Source organism: Hyperoodon ampullatus (assembly GCF_949752795.1).
Source record: "Hyperoodon ampullatus genome assembly, chromosome: 1".
Lineage (NCBI taxonomy): Eukaryota > Metazoa > Chordata > Mammalia > Artiodactyla > Ziphiidae > Hyperoodon > Hyperoodon ampullatus.
Window position 1 is genome coordinate 212,649,583 of NC_136914.1, and position 16,969 is coordinate 212,666,551.

The 16,969-nt window shown below is 46.9% G+C and overlaps 1 protein-coding gene across 1 annotated transcript in view; it reads left to right on the top strand.

Moving 5' to 3' along the window:
- Nucleotides 1–4,060: 4,060 nt before the first annotated feature.
- HABP2 (hyaluronan binding protein 2) overlaps nucleotides 4,061–16,969 on the top strand; it is a gene marked incomplete at both ends in the record, with an annotated part of 35,834 nt that continues 22,925 nt past the window's right edge. The window contains 2 exons of the mRNA XM_079700277.1: nucleotides 4,061–4,129; nucleotides 15,978–16,014. Of these exons, the coding sequence (XP_079556403.1) occupies nucleotides 4,061–4,129; nucleotides 15,978–16,014 (106 nt within the window). The remainder of the gene's footprint in view (nucleotides 4,130–15,977; nucleotides 16,015–16,969) is intronic.

Consider the following 16,969-nt stretch of genomic DNA (forward strand, 5'->3'; position numbering starts at 1 on the left):
TTGCGTGATGCTCTGGCTACATCTGCAGCTCCCTCTCCTTGAGAAGTGATCCACAAACTATGGCCCTCTTTCTGCAAATACGATTTTATTGGAACATAGCCATGGCCACTGACATAAGTACTCTCATCCCTCGGTGTCTGGGGAGTATTGGTTCTAGGACCCTCCGCAGATACCACAATCCATGGATGCTCGAGTATCTTGTATAAAATGGTGTAGTATTTGTATAAAACCTAAACCACATCCTCCTGTATACTCTAAATCATCTCTAGATTACTTATAATATCTAATACAAAGTAAATGCTATATAAATAGTTGGAAATACAATGTAAATGCTATGTAAATAGTTGCCAGCATGCAGCAAATTCAAGTTTTGCTTTTTGGAACTTTCTAGAACTTTTCAAAAAATATTTTTGATCCGTGGTTGGTTGAATCTGTGGATGCAGAAGCGTGGATATGGAGTGCCCAATGTATTAGCTGTGGCTGCTTTTGTGTTAAAATGGCAGGATTGAGGACTCAAAACATACACTGGAGGGCCAGAAAAAAACCAAACTTTTTATTACCTGGCACTTTCAGAAGTTTGTTGACCCCTGTTCTAGAGAGAACAAGTGAGACAAGGGTCCCCCCAAGAAGGCAGTCATTCCTGTTCCTGGATTGGAGATTAGACTCACCGAACACAGGTCCTTTCATCTGTGAGGGTCTGGGGGCTCAGGAAATACCATCCCTGATACCAAAGCCAGTGTGTTTTGCAGAGTCTGCTCCACACCAGCAGCTGTACTTAGCCCCTTACCTTTATGCTCTCACATGCACCTTGAGGTAACGCCATGAAGTGGGAACCACAGCATCCCTATTTTGCAGATGAGGAAACCAAGACTCAGAGAGAGTAAACGATTGGCCAGCTATCCACAGCGGGCATGTGGTGGAGCCGGGGCTCACCCCAGGTCAGTTTTGAGTCTGGGCTGCTGTTCCTAGGCCCTCCCCTCTGCTACTTTCCCGTACTGAAGGCCTAGCAGGAAGAGGACTGTTGTTATTGGGTTGGCCAAAAAGTTCATTCGAGTTTTTCTGTAACATGTTATAAGCAATAAACATGAAGCAGGTTGGTCCAGGCCCAACAGATGTCATGTAACCCAGTACATCAAAGGCTGGGTCTCCAGCCAGGAAATTGTGAGAGTCTTCCCTTAGGGTGGAAGAATCAGCCTGCTCGAGCGAGAACCAGAGTCCCAAGGCCTCCTGAGGCAGGACAGAGTCTCTCTCCTGCAGCATGTAACCCTACACATGAGAAAAGGTCCCCCAGAGCTCAAGAGAATAGATTGACTTGATCACATCTGAAACCCCCGCTGGGGTGAGGGCTGAAGTCTCTGTGTTTGTATTTAAAAAGCAGAGATCCCAGGTAGGTTTGTTCTAACTCCCCAGATAAAACCATATCCCATGATAAACTAGTCTTTTGTCCTTCCAAATTAAAAGGATTAAGCATCTTTTAGAGAATTCTCTCTTTTCGGGCTACGTGCAGAAGTTTATTCAATTGCACATTGTCATGATAATAAAACTTTAGGGACATAAGACAATATGTGGGAGACCTGTGGCTACTACACAAAGAGCACAATTGTTCACTTTTTGTTAGAGATAAAGGGAAGATTACACGCCAGGGAAATGAATCCGGATTCTAAAGGAGAACAACAAACTCACTGGGTCACTTCCTGTTCACGCAGGAAGAAAAGCTTCTGGTTTGTTTTCTGGGAATCTCTCCACAAAGTCAGACAGTCACTAGTTCACACAAGGCTTTGGAAGCTAAAAGAGATGCCTAAGTCACATGGCTGATACAGTGATTTGACTTGCCTGGAATTTCCATTTCCACTTTTTACAGCCTGAGCCGATGCTCAGGCTCCAGCTTTGAACCTAGAAAAGAGCAACATCTTCGTGCACGCTGTCTTTGTGACCCTTGCTCTAGGACCAGATAACCAGCAATGGTGTCAACGCCCCACCAAGGACCCACTTAGCCACTATCCCCACCTTCGCCATCTCCTAGTCTACGGAAGCCTCCCACTCACAAGGATTTCTCTTCCATCACGTTGCTTCATTCTTTTTCAGACTTATCACTAACTAAAATTAACTTCTTTCCTCTTTCATGGTCCGCCTAACTCCCCCTCGACCAGAATGCATGTTCCTTAGGAGCAAAGTTCGCGTCCACCTCCTCTATCCTGGTGTTGCCAATGCCAGGCTCACAGCAGATTATCTGTGGATGATCAATTAATATTCATGTAGTGTTCCTGAATAAATTGAAGGGAGTTTACAAGTGCACAAAGACTTTAGCTTTCCATACCCAGTTTTCCTTTTCACATTGAGTTGGCTATGCTATCTAAGGCACCCAGGTTACAAAGTATCCAACTATCACTGTAAGACAGTGGTTATTCCTTTGCTCATTCATTCATGATGTATTTATTGAACACCTATCATGAGTCAGCCATGTGCCAGGCATCCCTGCCAGGAATTCAATGGGGAGCAAAACAGGGTGCCCACCTCATGAGCTTTTGGTCCATTGGGGGCAGTGGGGAAACAAGTATTAATGGAAGAGCTATACAGGTATGCAATTACGACCCTGAGAAGTGCCATGAAGGGAAAACTCATGCAGGGCTTCTGAGGAAGTAATGTTTGGGTTGAAATCCAAAAGATGGATTAACTAGGTGGCTACCTAAATGAACTTGCTAAAGAGTGATCAGGGTTAGAGTTAGGAACAGAGTTAGGGGTGGAATAAGGATAAGGGGAAGAATAGAGGAAGGTTAGAGAAGATCTTTTCCAGGAAAGTGTGCATGTATTATAGGGATCAGACGGATGTTGACCAGGAGTGAGTTGATGGCTGCCTAAATGAGGGTGGAGACAAAAAAGAAATGGAGAACAAAGGACAAATTGGGGGTAATTTAGGAGGTAAAGTGACAGGACTTGGTTTGTCCTTCAAGGGTTGTCTATCTGGTGGCTGGGGCACTGACTTTGGCCTTCTCCTGGGCTGGTACCTTTGGGGCCCTCCATGACCAGCAACCTGGCCTCCAAAGGTGGAAGCAGCCACTGAGGAGTCCAAGTACACATGCCAGGTAGGGATGGCAAATGGGTGAACAGGAGGCCCAGGTGAGCACCTGCCTCAGTCGGCAGCAGGGTTTCAGAACCTGGATTTAGGACTCAGGCGAGAGGATTCCTGGAGCCCTTGCGTAGATTCTTGTGGGCAGTGAGGTGTTTATAGGAGCTCACAGTGATGCCTATTAAAGAGATCAGTTGTATCCACGTGCACCCACGCTTCACAGGTAACTGTTGCTCTACATATTGCTACCTGTAACCAGTGCAGCTATAAAAGGAACGTAGGAAACAATTGGCCCCAAATATGAGCATCATGGGTTTTTTTCCCCCTCTTGATCAAAGAAAGACTCCAATGAAAGGAAAAAAAAAAAACTAATTAAAAAGTTAAAACCTTATGTAATGAAATTTAAAAGAAAACTTTTGAAGCCAACAAGCAACCATGGGCAATGCTTCAAAGGGCCCAGAATCAATGTTTGTCAATAGCAGTTTTGCATCCTTTAATTTATTTTTCATGAATATAAAGCGTGATGTTATTAGGAGCCCATCCATGCCTTAATTCTGTTTGAGATTTGGTGAATCCGAACTCTATTAACATTCTGTTCAAATCAGCAATGTCAGAGGCCCATGGCAGGAGTTTCACCCTATTAGGGCTCTCACCCTGTGGCTGGGATGCTAGTGAACCATCGGGCCTTCTGCGCTGAACACTCAGCAGCTACCCCCTCACCCCCAGCCCCAGGAGCCAGGGGCACTTTGCTGCTTTCTCTCCAGAAAACAAACCACCCCCATGGCTCAGCCCAGCCCCAAAGTTACCATTTGTTTAATCAAGATAGTTGGTTTGCAAAACATTAAACATTAAACAGTATTTGATGCCTAGTTAATAATTTGCATCCTCTTCATTTGTTCCTGAATCCTTGGAGACTGACACTTTCCCCCCTAAAGGCATAGACAACAAAAGAAATTGTTTTTAGAGCAAAACAAGAGTTCTTAAACTACAAAGATGTTTGCCAGAATGTCTGATCTCCATGTTCTGTTGTTAATGTTTCTGGCGGGAAAGACAGCCTTCGGGGTAAGTGTTCTTTTCAAATATCTGTAGTTGAGAGGCTCTGAGGTTATTAGGAGGACCAAACCAGCTGGGCCAGGAGTGAGGAGAAACTTTAGTTGTGAAAGGCTGGTGTTGTCAGGTCGAAAATGTCCTGATTTCAAGCGCTGATGCAGGCCTGTCATGTTGGTTGCTGTTAAGGGGCCAGTTCCATGAAGCCATGCAATTGACTTGAGCCCTCTTGGAGCAGCGTCTCCATGAATACCTTCCAACTAAGGAGATCAGAGCAAGAAAATCTGCTAAGGCAGTGGGTTGTGATCTGACATGGATCTCAAAGATCCCTCTGGGAAGCTGCTGAACGCTACAAACTCTCTCTCCGTACATGCCAACGCACATACCACGTTCTCCCGCTATTTCAGGTGACACTAGGGTAAGAACCCCTGTGCTTTGGCTCTAGAGGAGAAGCCTGCGGGCAACAGGCTTACTTAGATGGATTAGATGTGGAGAGAAGCTTTGTGGGCAGCATTTTTTCTCCCATCACCCTGTAACCATGGCTGTAGTGCATGGGGCAGAAAGGAGCAGTTGCCCCAGGGAGGTCATGGTGAGAATGGAAGGAAAGGGACCTTAGGGGTTCTCACATGAGGGACTCAAGACATCCAGGAGCAAGTGAGCTGTGGAGGTGTCGGCTCCTGCTGTGTGCCGCTGTGGTCCAAGAGTGTTAGCTGGGTCTCTGTGGACACGTGAGAGAGGGCCTTCACCAGACATCGCGCCTCTTGGATGGGTTGGAGGCATGAGTGTGGGCTTGGGAGCCAGGGTTTGAATCTCAGCTTTGCCGCCTTCTAGCTGCGGAACAAGTAACAAGTAACATCATCTCTGTGAGCCTCAGCTTCCTCTACTGCAAACCTAGCGATAATCTCCCCCAGATTTGGGGAGGGTCGAGACCGATTGAATGGGGCAATTCATGTGGCTTTCAATAAATGTTAGCTCTTTTCCCTTGAGATTTCCAAAGTGAATACGAGTTCTCTATAAAAATCAGAGAATGCGCCCCTTTGTTGGAGTGGAGGGGGTTTGAATAGAGAACAAGAAAGGGGGGAGAACTGAAATAACAGTCATAACCTATTTATCTCATTAAATACCTTTGCATCTTATTTCCCATTTCACTCCATAGAGATTTTCCTGCAGGCAGCAGATTAAATTCCAGGTTTTCTGATTAGCACACTTTAAAAACAACAGCTTCTCCTCCCCTTTTGGTAAACTGTACTCAGACATGTACCTTAGTTCCATGTTAAGCTGCCAATGACTCACCTCTGGAAGGGTTTTCTTTCCCAGTGATGACGTGTGTGTGTGTGTGTGTGTGTGTGTGCGTGCGTGTGTGTGTGTGTGTGTGTGTGGTGTGGCTACAATGACCGGTTGTTATCAAACCCCCTACATCACTGATTGTTGTTGGATGTCTGGGGCCAAGATCCTGCAGAAATACCACAAGTCTAGAGAAAAGCGATGGAAACTATCAGAGGTTCGCAAGGGGCCCGGAGAAAGTACCAGTCAGAAAGAATTAGATCCTAAAGTTTGCAGGCAAGGAAGACAGTGGATGCAGTCTGTTTGAAATTCACCAAAAGGTAATGCTCACCCCAAATCTCTTTTTTGCAAGCCCCAGTGAATGTTTAGGGTTAGCAATGAAAATATAAGTCAATATGGATAAAAGAGAAAATACGAGAGATAGCCTTTAGGCAATGAGATTAGTCAATTCCAAAGAGGGGATTCAGGGCTTTGGAATGTTTTCTTACTCCAGATGTGTGCCAGACAGGTGGTCGGGAGGGCAGCTTGTGACCCATAGACCAGTACACAGACATCCAGGGGAAAGTGGCCAACTCACTCAGATGTCTAGAGAGTTTGAGGCATCACCAGGAAGGAAGGGGCCACATAGCCCGATGGACAGGGTGGCCTCTCCTGCCCCATGTAGCTAAAAATAATAACCAACTGCTACCATTTGATGAAAAATCCTGTGTGCCAGGCTCTGTGCTTTTGAGGCGTTGGTCTTTGGGTCCTCCAGAAGGACCCTAAGAAATAAGTACTGTTATTGATCTCAGTTTACAGATCAGGAGCTGGGTAAGGTGTCCTCAAGTCACAAAGCTGGGAGGTGGCAGAGCTGAGTTCTAGACTATGGCTGGTGTCCATCTGTCTGGATAAGGTCTTTTGCCTGGGGCCCTGGCTGAGGATGAGATTTCTTTGGTCCATATAGCTTCAGGGCATGGTCCTTCCTGTAGTGATGGGAGGCTCTTAGACCAGGGGCCTCTTTGCTGGGTGGAGGGTAACAGACTCCATGTGCCTCTGAAACTTTAAAGCAAAGGGTCTCTGCTTGCTGCCCATTGGAAAGATGCCTGGAGACCCTCCCACGAGTTCAGATCATGCAACAAAAATTATGAAGACTTCTCTGTAGGCTCGTCTTTAACTTAGGTTTTTATTCAGATATCTACGATCCAAAAAAGGTGCAGTCAAATATAGTTGCCATGGATTCCAGGGAATCCTTTTTAGTGCCTTCCTGGTCTGGTCTAGATTTGTTTTTCCTTACCTGTCAGTTTTGAATACCTGTCCCCAGCACAGTCTTGTACTGTTATTCCCATTTTTTGAAAGAGAAACAAGCCCAAAGATGTTGAACTAACTTCCCAGCCAGGACAGAGACCCAGCTCTGTCCAACTGCTCACCCACCACAGAAGGCCCGCTCAACTGTATTGTGCCCCGTCCCCAGGGCTTAGACATCTCTTCTTGCTGTGGTTCTTAGGGTGATCTGAGGTGCCACTGGCCTCAGCCATAATGTAATTTGACCTCTTCTAGGGTCATGAGCCAGAGGACAACTTGTCAGGCCTGCCCTGCTTGTCTCAGCCCATCCACAACAGTGGGCCTTACAATTAAAATGCATGTTTGCTCCCATTTCTAAGCTTTTTAAACCCTAGAGTTGTTTAGAGTTTAGAGTCCAAGAACTCTAGAACTCCAGAATCCTCCTAGGTAGAGAGTCACAAAAATGTCTGCATAGACCAGAGGTTGCAAATTGGCAGCTTGGGGTACATTCTGCTCACAGCCCGAGTTTTATTTGGTGGGTAGAAGTTCAGCCTGAAGAGTATTTTCGTTTCCTTTCAATTGCTTGGTGACATCTGAGAATTAGAACATTTCACATAATACAGATCCCCAGCTTTTCTTGAAAATCAAGCATTCTAGTAACACAGGCTCCCATTTTTGCATGGCACCGAGGGGAGAAGGAACTACTGCTTCTGATACTAGAAGCTGAAGCCTCCCAGATCCCACAGGCCCCAGCACTCTCTCTTTTTGACACCCTCTCTGCTTGATAGGTATACATTATCTACCTCATCCTACCCTGGAAAGAGAGAGGCAAAAAGAGAAAGAAATGGAGAGAGAGGCTGCTTGTCTTGTTATTGTTTAGAAACACTGTGGATGCTGAGGTATTAGAGCCGATTTTGGATGGTCAGGTAACAGGGCTCAAGTGTCTGATTAATTCAAGCATCCAAATCTACCCGGTCCCCAGGACCAAACAAGGCTTTGGATGGGATAACACGAACCACCTTTTTCAAAGCATCGATGCTTTAGAGTGTCAGAGTCTCTTTCAGGCCTAGGAGACATCACTTCCTCTTGCTGTAACCCATTCAGAGTCTTATGGAAAAGAGAGGGACTGAGTTGCACTGCATGTTCTTATAGATTTTTAAGAAACCTGATCCTAAGCACAAGTCCATCTCATTAGCTTTGGCAGTGTACACTGGTATTTAGGGAAATCAGGTCGCAGGAAATCGCGTGTGTATGTAGGCACAGATATATTTATATTTTCAATTCATTAGAGTTTCCTAAATGCAAAAGCAATTCTGCTGTCACAGAGAAACAGCATGGCAGAATATTCGGCAGCCGGGATTTTAAATAAAACATGCTTTTTCTTCATAATTAATATAACAAGGTTTCCTGGCTTAGGACTTGGCAAAGATCCCAGGAAAATTGAGGGGAGGGGGTTGGTGTGACGTGCTTGTGACCTGATGAACAAATTCGAGGAAGAGTTTGTGCTGAGTGAGCTCCCCTCAATCACTTAATAATTTGAAAAAAAAAATTCAAACTCATTGACAACAGTGGCCAATTATCCTAATCATAATCATAGCAGCAAGTATTTATTAAGTTTATCAAGTCTTTACCATATGTCAGGTATTGTGTGCTTTATGTTTATTATCTCATGTAAAGCTTCCCAACAGCCCTATGAGTTAAGGACCACTGTTATCCTCATTTTACAGATAAGAAACTAAGCTTTACAGAAATTAAGTCATCTGTGCAAATGACCCCCCTGTGAGGTTACAGAGCTGGGATTCAAACCCAGGTCTGCCTGATGCCAGTTCCATGCTCATAACCACTGTGTTAGAGGTTGCCATGCCAGGCACTACCCCGTAACGACTGGGACTTTCAATGTGAAATGGAAGGTGTCCAGGGGGACAGTGGCCTCAGACGCCAGCTTCAGGCAGGAGGAAAAGTCACTCCCACTGGAGGCTCCTTCAACAATCCCGGAAGCGTTTCTTTCCAACACCAGAAGGATCAAGTCTTGCTAGATGGCTAACCCGTTAGCTCAGTGCTTTCAGAACTTTAGTCATGAACGAATCCATCTTCAGAACTTTTGCCAAAGCCCAGACTAGTTTCTTAATACTTTTGTTGAACAGACTCACTTTTTGTCTACCTAGATAGATATATTTTAAAAGGAAACCATCACTACTATAAATGGGAAAATCAAAGAAAATGAAACAATGCCACTGAATTCTAACTGGCTGCAGCTGTCACGCTAAAACGCAGAGCTGACGCCTGCTTTCTCCTTGTGAGGAGCAAGAGATAGAGGGGAGGGACTTACTAGTGCCACCCCAGTCTGCCTTTGTGATGGGATTGGAAGAGATGACAGTAAAACTGAGAAGGGAATGACTCTCTCACACTGTGTTTTGATGCGATGTCTCTCCCTGGCCAGGCACCACCCAAATCAGCTTGGGTACCAGCAGCGGTTCATGTCCCACAACAGAGGAAGCACAGAAGTAAAGACAGCTTCAGGGGTGGAGTTGGTTCCCATCAATGGGGAAGTTACTTTCCTGAGAACCCCTGGGCTTTTCCTGAGAACTGACTAGCCAAGGAGGTGAATATGGGGCTTGTGCCCATGTGGTGGGCCTCAGACTCCACCCCCACCAGCCCTTCTGTTTCTTTTTTTGTACACCTGCCTTTTCAAAGGGTTCTGAAGTGCATGATCACACCCAGAAATGAGTGTTTGTTTTTATCCAGTCTCCTTATCCTGGATGGTCTCACCACCAATCCTTTAGCCCCCTTGCCACAAGTCCTGGGATGAGCCATTTGTACCAAAATTTCTCACTAAGTGCTTAGCTGAAGAGTAACGCACTGCAAATGCTGTAGACAAATCCCCCTGAATCAAACATCAGGTCGGGTAAGGGAATTCTTTCTTTTATCACTGGGGGAATGAGGCACAAAGAGATTGAACAATTTGCACGGGAGCAAAGATAGACTCACCTATCTCCTTGGCCAGGAGCTTCAGGCCTAAGAGAGGTAAAATCGAAGTGTGGCCAACGGCAGAGTGAGTTGGGGGCTGATTGAAAAATGCATGTTCTGGGCCCACTCCAGGCCCATGGAAGCACAACCCTGCAAGTGGGGCCCAGGGATCTGAATTCTTATCAAAAGCTCCCCAGATAAAAATGGAAATTCCCAGGGTCTACACACGGGACCCTCCTCTCTACCCTGCCCCAGCCCTGCTCGCTGCACGAAGCTGCAGTCCAGTCTCCAGTTAACTGGGCAGAGGTCTGTACAGGTGGCTCTGAGGCAGCCTCACAGTGAGGCGACCCGGCCTTGAATTCCTCCCTGGCCCCATCCACTCGCGTCCTTACAGGAGCCATGTCACCCTGTTGGGCCTGAGCTTCCTCCTTTGCACATAAAGGGTCTAGGCCAGCTCCTCTTCACAGCGCCTCCTGGCCCATCGCTGTGGTCCTGTGAACAGCTTCATTCAGGCCCTCAAGAAGGAAACCACCCACAGGGACCACTGGCTGGTGCCTTCTCCTTTGGCCTCTGAATTTCCCTATTAGAGCCGTCCCTCCTCACCCTGAGCTTCAGATTAAAGCAAAGCCACAGTGAAGCTGCTGATGCTGGGACAGCGTTGCATAGCTTGTGTGCTAAAGCAAGGATGAGATTCCTTGTGACTACAAAGGGCTGAGTGGCACCACCTCATACCTGTTAGGATGCCTAGAACCTTCTAAAAATGGAAAATAACAAATATTGGTGAGGATGTGGAAAAATCAGAACCCTCATTTATTGCTGGTGGGAATGTAAAATGGTGTAGCCACTGTGGAAAACAGCATGGTGGTTTCTTAAAAAGTTAAACACAGTATTACCATATGACCCAGCAATTCTGCTTCTGGTACTGGCCCAAAAGAATGGAAACCAGGGAATCAAACAGATATCTGTACATCAATGTTCATAGCAGTCTTATTCATATAGCCAAAAGATAGAAATAACCCAAGTATCCAACAGATGAATGGATAAACAAATCGTGATATATGATGGAATACTATTTAGCCATAAAAAGGAACACATTTTTGAGATATGCTACAACATGGACAAACCTTGAAAACATTAGTCATAGTGAAATAAAGCCAGTCACAGAAGGACACATAATGTATGACTCCACTTATATGAGGTAGCTAGAACAGGCAAATTCATAGAGACAAAGTGGAATAGAGCTTACTACGGGCTTGGAAGAGGAAGGAAGAGAGTCATTGTTTAATAGGTACAGAGTTTATGTTGGGGATGATGAAAAAGTTTTGGCTATAGACAGTGGTAATGGTTACATAACATTGTGAATGTAATTAATGCCACTGAATGATATACTTAAAAAGGGTTAAAATGAAAAATATCATGTAGTATATATTTTACGATTAAAAAAAATGACTGAGGCTTTGCACAGTTGTTCATCTCATGACACAGCTTTTTGCAGGAAGGGCCAGAGTGGGAGGATGTCATGAGGCAGCAGGTGGGATGGTGCCTGGGATACTGGCAACCCCTGTCCTCTGTCACCTCCGCCTCTCACCCTAACCTTGAGCTCTGTGTCCAGCAGTGGGGACTGGCCCTGCTGAGCTGTGCACTCCTGTCCCTGGCTTGCCTTCCAGCCCAGCAGCCTCACCCTCACCTGGCCACAGTGCAGAGTTCTCTCCTCCCCAGCTACCTTTAGGAGCAATGCAAATCTCTTTCTGGTGTGCAGTGACATCTGGTCTACCACCCGGTCATGGTAGAATAACTGCAGAGAAAGAGATGGCTGGAATTTGAGTCCCAATCTCTTATTTACCAGGTGAAAGATTTTTCTGCTATTGGCTCATTCTAAGTCAAGCTTCTAGCCCCAAAGGTCAGGTCTAGCCCCTCCCAGTCCTCTGAGAATATTTCCTATCAGTTAATTCCTGGAACCCATCAAGGCAGACTTTTAGCCTCTGCCTTTTTGTTTTGTTTTCAGGAAGGTCTAAAATTGTGAAAGGTAGAGGAAGAACCTGAGTTGAAATCATTACTAGAATAAAGATAGGACAGAAGAGATTAGACCTCAACTCCCTCCACCCTCAAGGAGATTACACTGTAAATCAGTAAGACTCCGAAACAGGATGCTTCTCTCTGCCCCTCCCTGCCTTCCCCACCAACCACCTTGAGCCTAGAAGACACCAGATCATGAGACATGCTCCCTGTTGACTGGGCTGGAGGGTGGGATATAAACATTGCTAATAATTTGCTTCTAACTGGGGAAGGCCAAAGTCCTGAGCCACGGGTCCATTGTGAAAGCCCGATTGTAGATGGACTAGCAATTGGATCTAGAGAGGTCTCTGAATCTATTGCAAAGCAGCTACCTTTCCATGTGCAAGAAGCAGCTATTCCCAGCCCTCTAAGAGGAGCTGAGGCAGTTGTGACCACTCATCCCTGGTGAGACTGGGAATAACTATGGTGGAAGAAGCAGGCAGTGGCTTGCGTGCCTTTTGATCTGGGTGAAGATGTTTGCTGAGATGTGTTTGTCACAGTGGACTGGCTGAGGCTGCAGATGACTTTGGTCCCTTCCCCAGATGCCCATGGGACCTAGCGGCCCCTCTCTGTGTCTGCCCAGGCCTGGGCAACTCTGGACAAGATTTTCCCAAAGGTTTCCAAGAATAAGGGCCCAATCTCTTCACCGGGCTCAGTGCCTTGCTTCTCTTAGGGTTAAGTAGCTCTCCCACTTCTTTCTCCATCTTTTCAACACCATGTTTGCAGGCTGTGGTTCCCTCATCCCTCACAGCAATGGCTCTGGTGTTAGACTGGCTCTTTTCTGGCCTGGCTCTATCATTTACTAGCTGAGTTATTTTGGGGAACTTAATCTCTGCAATCGTGTTTTCTCACTCTAAAATGGGCATAATTATAGTACTTCAATTATCAAGGATTCTGTGCAATAAAAGAGACAAAATGCACATAAATCATTTAGCACAGTCCTTGGCAACTGTCAGGTCTTAATAAATGTGAGCTGAGATCATAGCTGTCCCTTCCTGCGCCTCTTCCTACTTCTTTTGCATCGATGACCTTCCTCTTTAGATTTGCAAGTCCCAGGCATAGGAGTTCTTATCTCCCTATCTCTTTTGAAAACTGGAATGGAATGATGGGATGAAAGGAGGCGAACATTCTGTCTATCCATTCCCCTCAGCCCCCCGCCATCGTCCAGGTTAGTTTCAGGATCCAGGTATACGGCATAAATCACTGGCTATTGTCCTAGCCTTTCCGGTTTGGTCCCCCAATATCCAGCCTGGTGTTTGGGCTGCCGGTGTCCACATTTCACCACAGCCTCTTTCTGAGGATGGATCCAGTGATCCACAAAATGAGTGGGTCTGCTTCGGACCCCTTGGACACCCTGACATGCAGCCCAGGCTGCACAGCTGGGCGGCAGCTGCTTCAGACCCCCTGAGAGCCTGTGGGATCTGAAGGTGCCCCCAGGCCAGGAAGGTCCTGCTTTCTTTTTGTTTGCTTTCCGTCTGAGCCCCAGCTCCAGCTCCAACTCCTGGGAAGGGCACGTCTGCCACCTGCTGGCTGTGGGCAGCGCAGCACCTGACTCTCCCTCAAGCTCCAGTTTTCCAGCTAAGATTTGGGGCTCTCGCCCTGGCTCAGGTCCTGAAGGGCTGGATGAAGACAGGTAGAGAGTGATGGGCCCTGACCTCCACACAAGCTTTATGGAGGGAGGATGAGGCAGGCAAAGGACCAGGACCAAGGCTGCGCTGACTGGCTGTGACGAGGGTGAGACTGAAGGAGATGTAACATTTGTTCTCAGGGTCCCCTCATGCCTCTTCTCTGTCACCTGCCTGCCACTCATGCCCAGAGATGTCAACGTCCGCTGCTCCCTGTTCAAGCACCCCAGGCCCAGAAACACCCTGAGACCTGAACCTGCCTTTCTTCTGCCAACCCCGCCTGCCACTACCAACCCCCACCAAACAAAATCCCCACCCCTTGTCTATTTCCTGCAGAAACAGGGCAGGGCAATAGCGATGCATTTAAGTAGGCACTGTCCAGACAACAGATGGCTTCTCTCCCTTTCTTTGCATGACTTTCTCCCCCACAACTTTTGATTTTTAATTTGGCAAACCTCCAGAAAAGTGGAAAGAATATTTCACTGATTATCATTCACCCAGAGAGATGCAACACAGAGCCTTTGCCGTAGTTGCTTTCTGCCATGATCTCTTATGCATTGGGGAAAAACCCAAACGAACTTTTTGGCCAACCCGATATATACATTTGTTTTGTTTGTTTGTTTGGTTGGTTGGTTGGTTTGCTGAATCATTTGCACCTAAATTGCAGACATCTCCCTCCCTGCTTGAGCATCTTCTAAGAATAAGGACATTTTCCTACAAAACCACACTACCATTATCACTCTCAAGAAATTCAACACTAACGAAATAATACTGACATAAGTCTATATTCAGATTTCCTAATTGTCCCAATAATATCTTTTAGGGCTTTTTTTTTTTTTTTTTTTAATCTAGGATCCAATCAAGGACCCACACTGCATTTAGTTGTCAGGCCTCTCTAGCCTCATTTAATAAAGAACAGCCTTCCCATCTTTTTTGCCTTTTATGACACTGACAATCTTGCAGAGTCGAGGCTAGTTATTTTGTAGAAAGCCCACAGTTTGGGCCTGTCATGTTCCTCATAAGTAGATTTAGGATAAGCATTGTTGTCCAGAATGCTACAAGTCGATGTGGTGCCCTTTTGTGTATACATCACGTCGGGATGCATTCTTTCTTTTTACTATTTTACCCAAAAATGACTGAGGAGGCTACAGTAAAACAGAAAATGAAAACTTCTGCTGAGGGTAGAGGAAGCAAATATACCAAACTGCCTAGACACGTGGGTACGAGGAAGATACATCACACTGACGGCCACTTCCTGGTCACCGAGACCCACCCAAAGGGAACCCTGTCAGGAGGTAGAACTCTTGTTTTCCAAGTCAGAGGTCAGCAAACTTGGTCTGTAAAGTACCTGTTAGGAGATATTTGGGACTATACTCTCTGTGTCAACAAACGCCCTGCAGTTGCAGCACAAAGGCAGACACAGGCAATGTGTAAGCAGGTGGGCGTGGCCATGTTCCAATCAAACTTTATTGGCAAAAACACAACTGCCGGGTTTAGCTCAAGGACGTTTGTTTGCTGACATCTGATGTAAGTGAAAGAAAATATTCCAGCTATTAAATAAGTAAAACTTTCTTTTTCTGGTAAGTACCGCATTGTAAAAAAACAAGAAACACTACCACCACCACCAAAAAACACTATTCCTATCATTATTTATTTTTTCAGCAAAACTTTTTGAGGCATGCCGTGTGCCAAGCACCATGCTCAATGTTGGGTAAATACATCAGTGATGAAACAGACAAGAGCCTCGACTTCCTTGTGAGGGCAGAGTTTGATGTGAGAGAGAGATAACATGCAAATAAACATACAAAATTACAAGCTGTAATGGGGACCATGGAGGAAATGAATGGGTGCAGAGATAAAACAATGGGGGCATGTCATACTGATAGGGGAGTCGGGGAAGATGACGTTTAAGCTGAGACCCAGTGATGGTCATTGGAGGGGTGGGGTGGAGAGCTTTCTAGGCAGAGGGAACAGCAATTGCAAATGCCCTGAGGTGGAAAGAGCTTGGCTAGTGCCATTTTGAACCTAGTAAAGAGCAGCCGGAGGGAGGGGTAGGGGAGGAGGTTTACAGGTCCTTGTTGGTGTTTGTATTTTATTCCAAGAACAATGGGAAGTAATTGGAGAGTTTAAGCATCTGTCCATCTCCAGCCTTAAGGAACTGTCACCTGAGACAATCACTAGACTTGGGCATGAATCCGAATCCTATCACGGCTGTGTGACCTCTGAGCCTCAATTTTCCCATCTGTAAACAGGCTAATAAAGCCTCTTCATAGGGTTGTTAGAAGAGTTAAATGCAGCAATGTGTAGTCGGGCAGAGGAGATGCACAGTGCATGCTGATCACTGTATCTGACAAGACGGTCAGTACCTGGGCGGCCAGGTTCCAGCCTGGGAATAGGTAAGTGCAAGCACTACACATCCACCCTGGGGAGAAAGAGTGACGTTTTGGATGCTCAGCCAGCACAGGAAGAGTGGGGAACATCATCAAATAGGCCCCACCCCCTATCTCTCCAATCCACGACACCACCCCTCCAGCCGTCAGAAAGCACCCCGTGCTCCTGTGCCCTAGCTATGACTCCGAGAAGGCTCCTTTCAGCTCGCAGGAGCTCAGGAAAGCACCCAGCCTGCTTGGAAGACTCAACCTTGCTCTGCTCTGTGTCATTTTGTTTTTCAGTTCTCCCTCCTGTCTTTACTCACCGACATGGACCCAGGTGAGTGTGTGGACCCCCCTGGGGCTGCCAACCCCACAGGCTGGTTCTGGGATGGAGAAAAGGGGGCCTGTGCATGCGAGTGTGGATGTGACCTCAGGGTTCCAATGGTTCAGATATGTCACGGACCGCTTTGAGGATCTTCCCAGAGAAATGCATTCCTGGGTATTTGGGTGTCCACACACACACACACACACACACAACACAGTGCTTTACACAATTTTGAGGTGCCTGTGGACATCCCTGATGTCCAGTCTCATGACCCCAAGGGAAGAATTGCTGAAGCCTTTAAACCCCTTCATTTTATACAGAAGGATACTGAGGCCCAGAGAGGGGAAGCATCCTGCCCGAGGTCACACAGCCCATTCGTGTCTGAAACGAGACCAAAAGGCCAAGGCAAAGTGAGGGTGTCTTGAACAATGGCTCCAGGAAGGCCAGCTCTGTGCTACCCCACTCTCTCCACCCCCTTCGGTGGGGAGCCAGCCCCTCTGTGCTGAGAGGGTGGTGCCGTGCAGGCAGCCCCCGGCTGGCCCACCGCTGCTGATGGCCTCTCACCAGCACCCCCACTGGGTTGCTCCTCCATCCGGTGTGTCTCCTCAATGTTCCTTCACACAGGCTCTTCTCTCACAGACACACCTGCCACCTCTCACCTGTCCCGCTTCCTCTGCCTGGTGCCCTCAGCCGGGCCTGAGCTGAGCAGAGCTGCTCCTTCCTGTCCCATCGTCCATCTCTCGGTCTCTGTCTCTGAGTCTGAGTCTCCCTTTGCTGCTCTGAGGCCCAAGGGAGGAAACTCCACTGATTATTTCACTGGGGCAGAGGACACATCCCCCGCTGGTAACAACCTGTGTTGGTCACCCACAGAGGACAAGAGCCAGGCACATGGAGATCGCAGTCACGTCTAAACATTGGATCAAGGGTCTCTTCGGAGCAAAGAAGGTGATAACTGGGTCAAATTCAG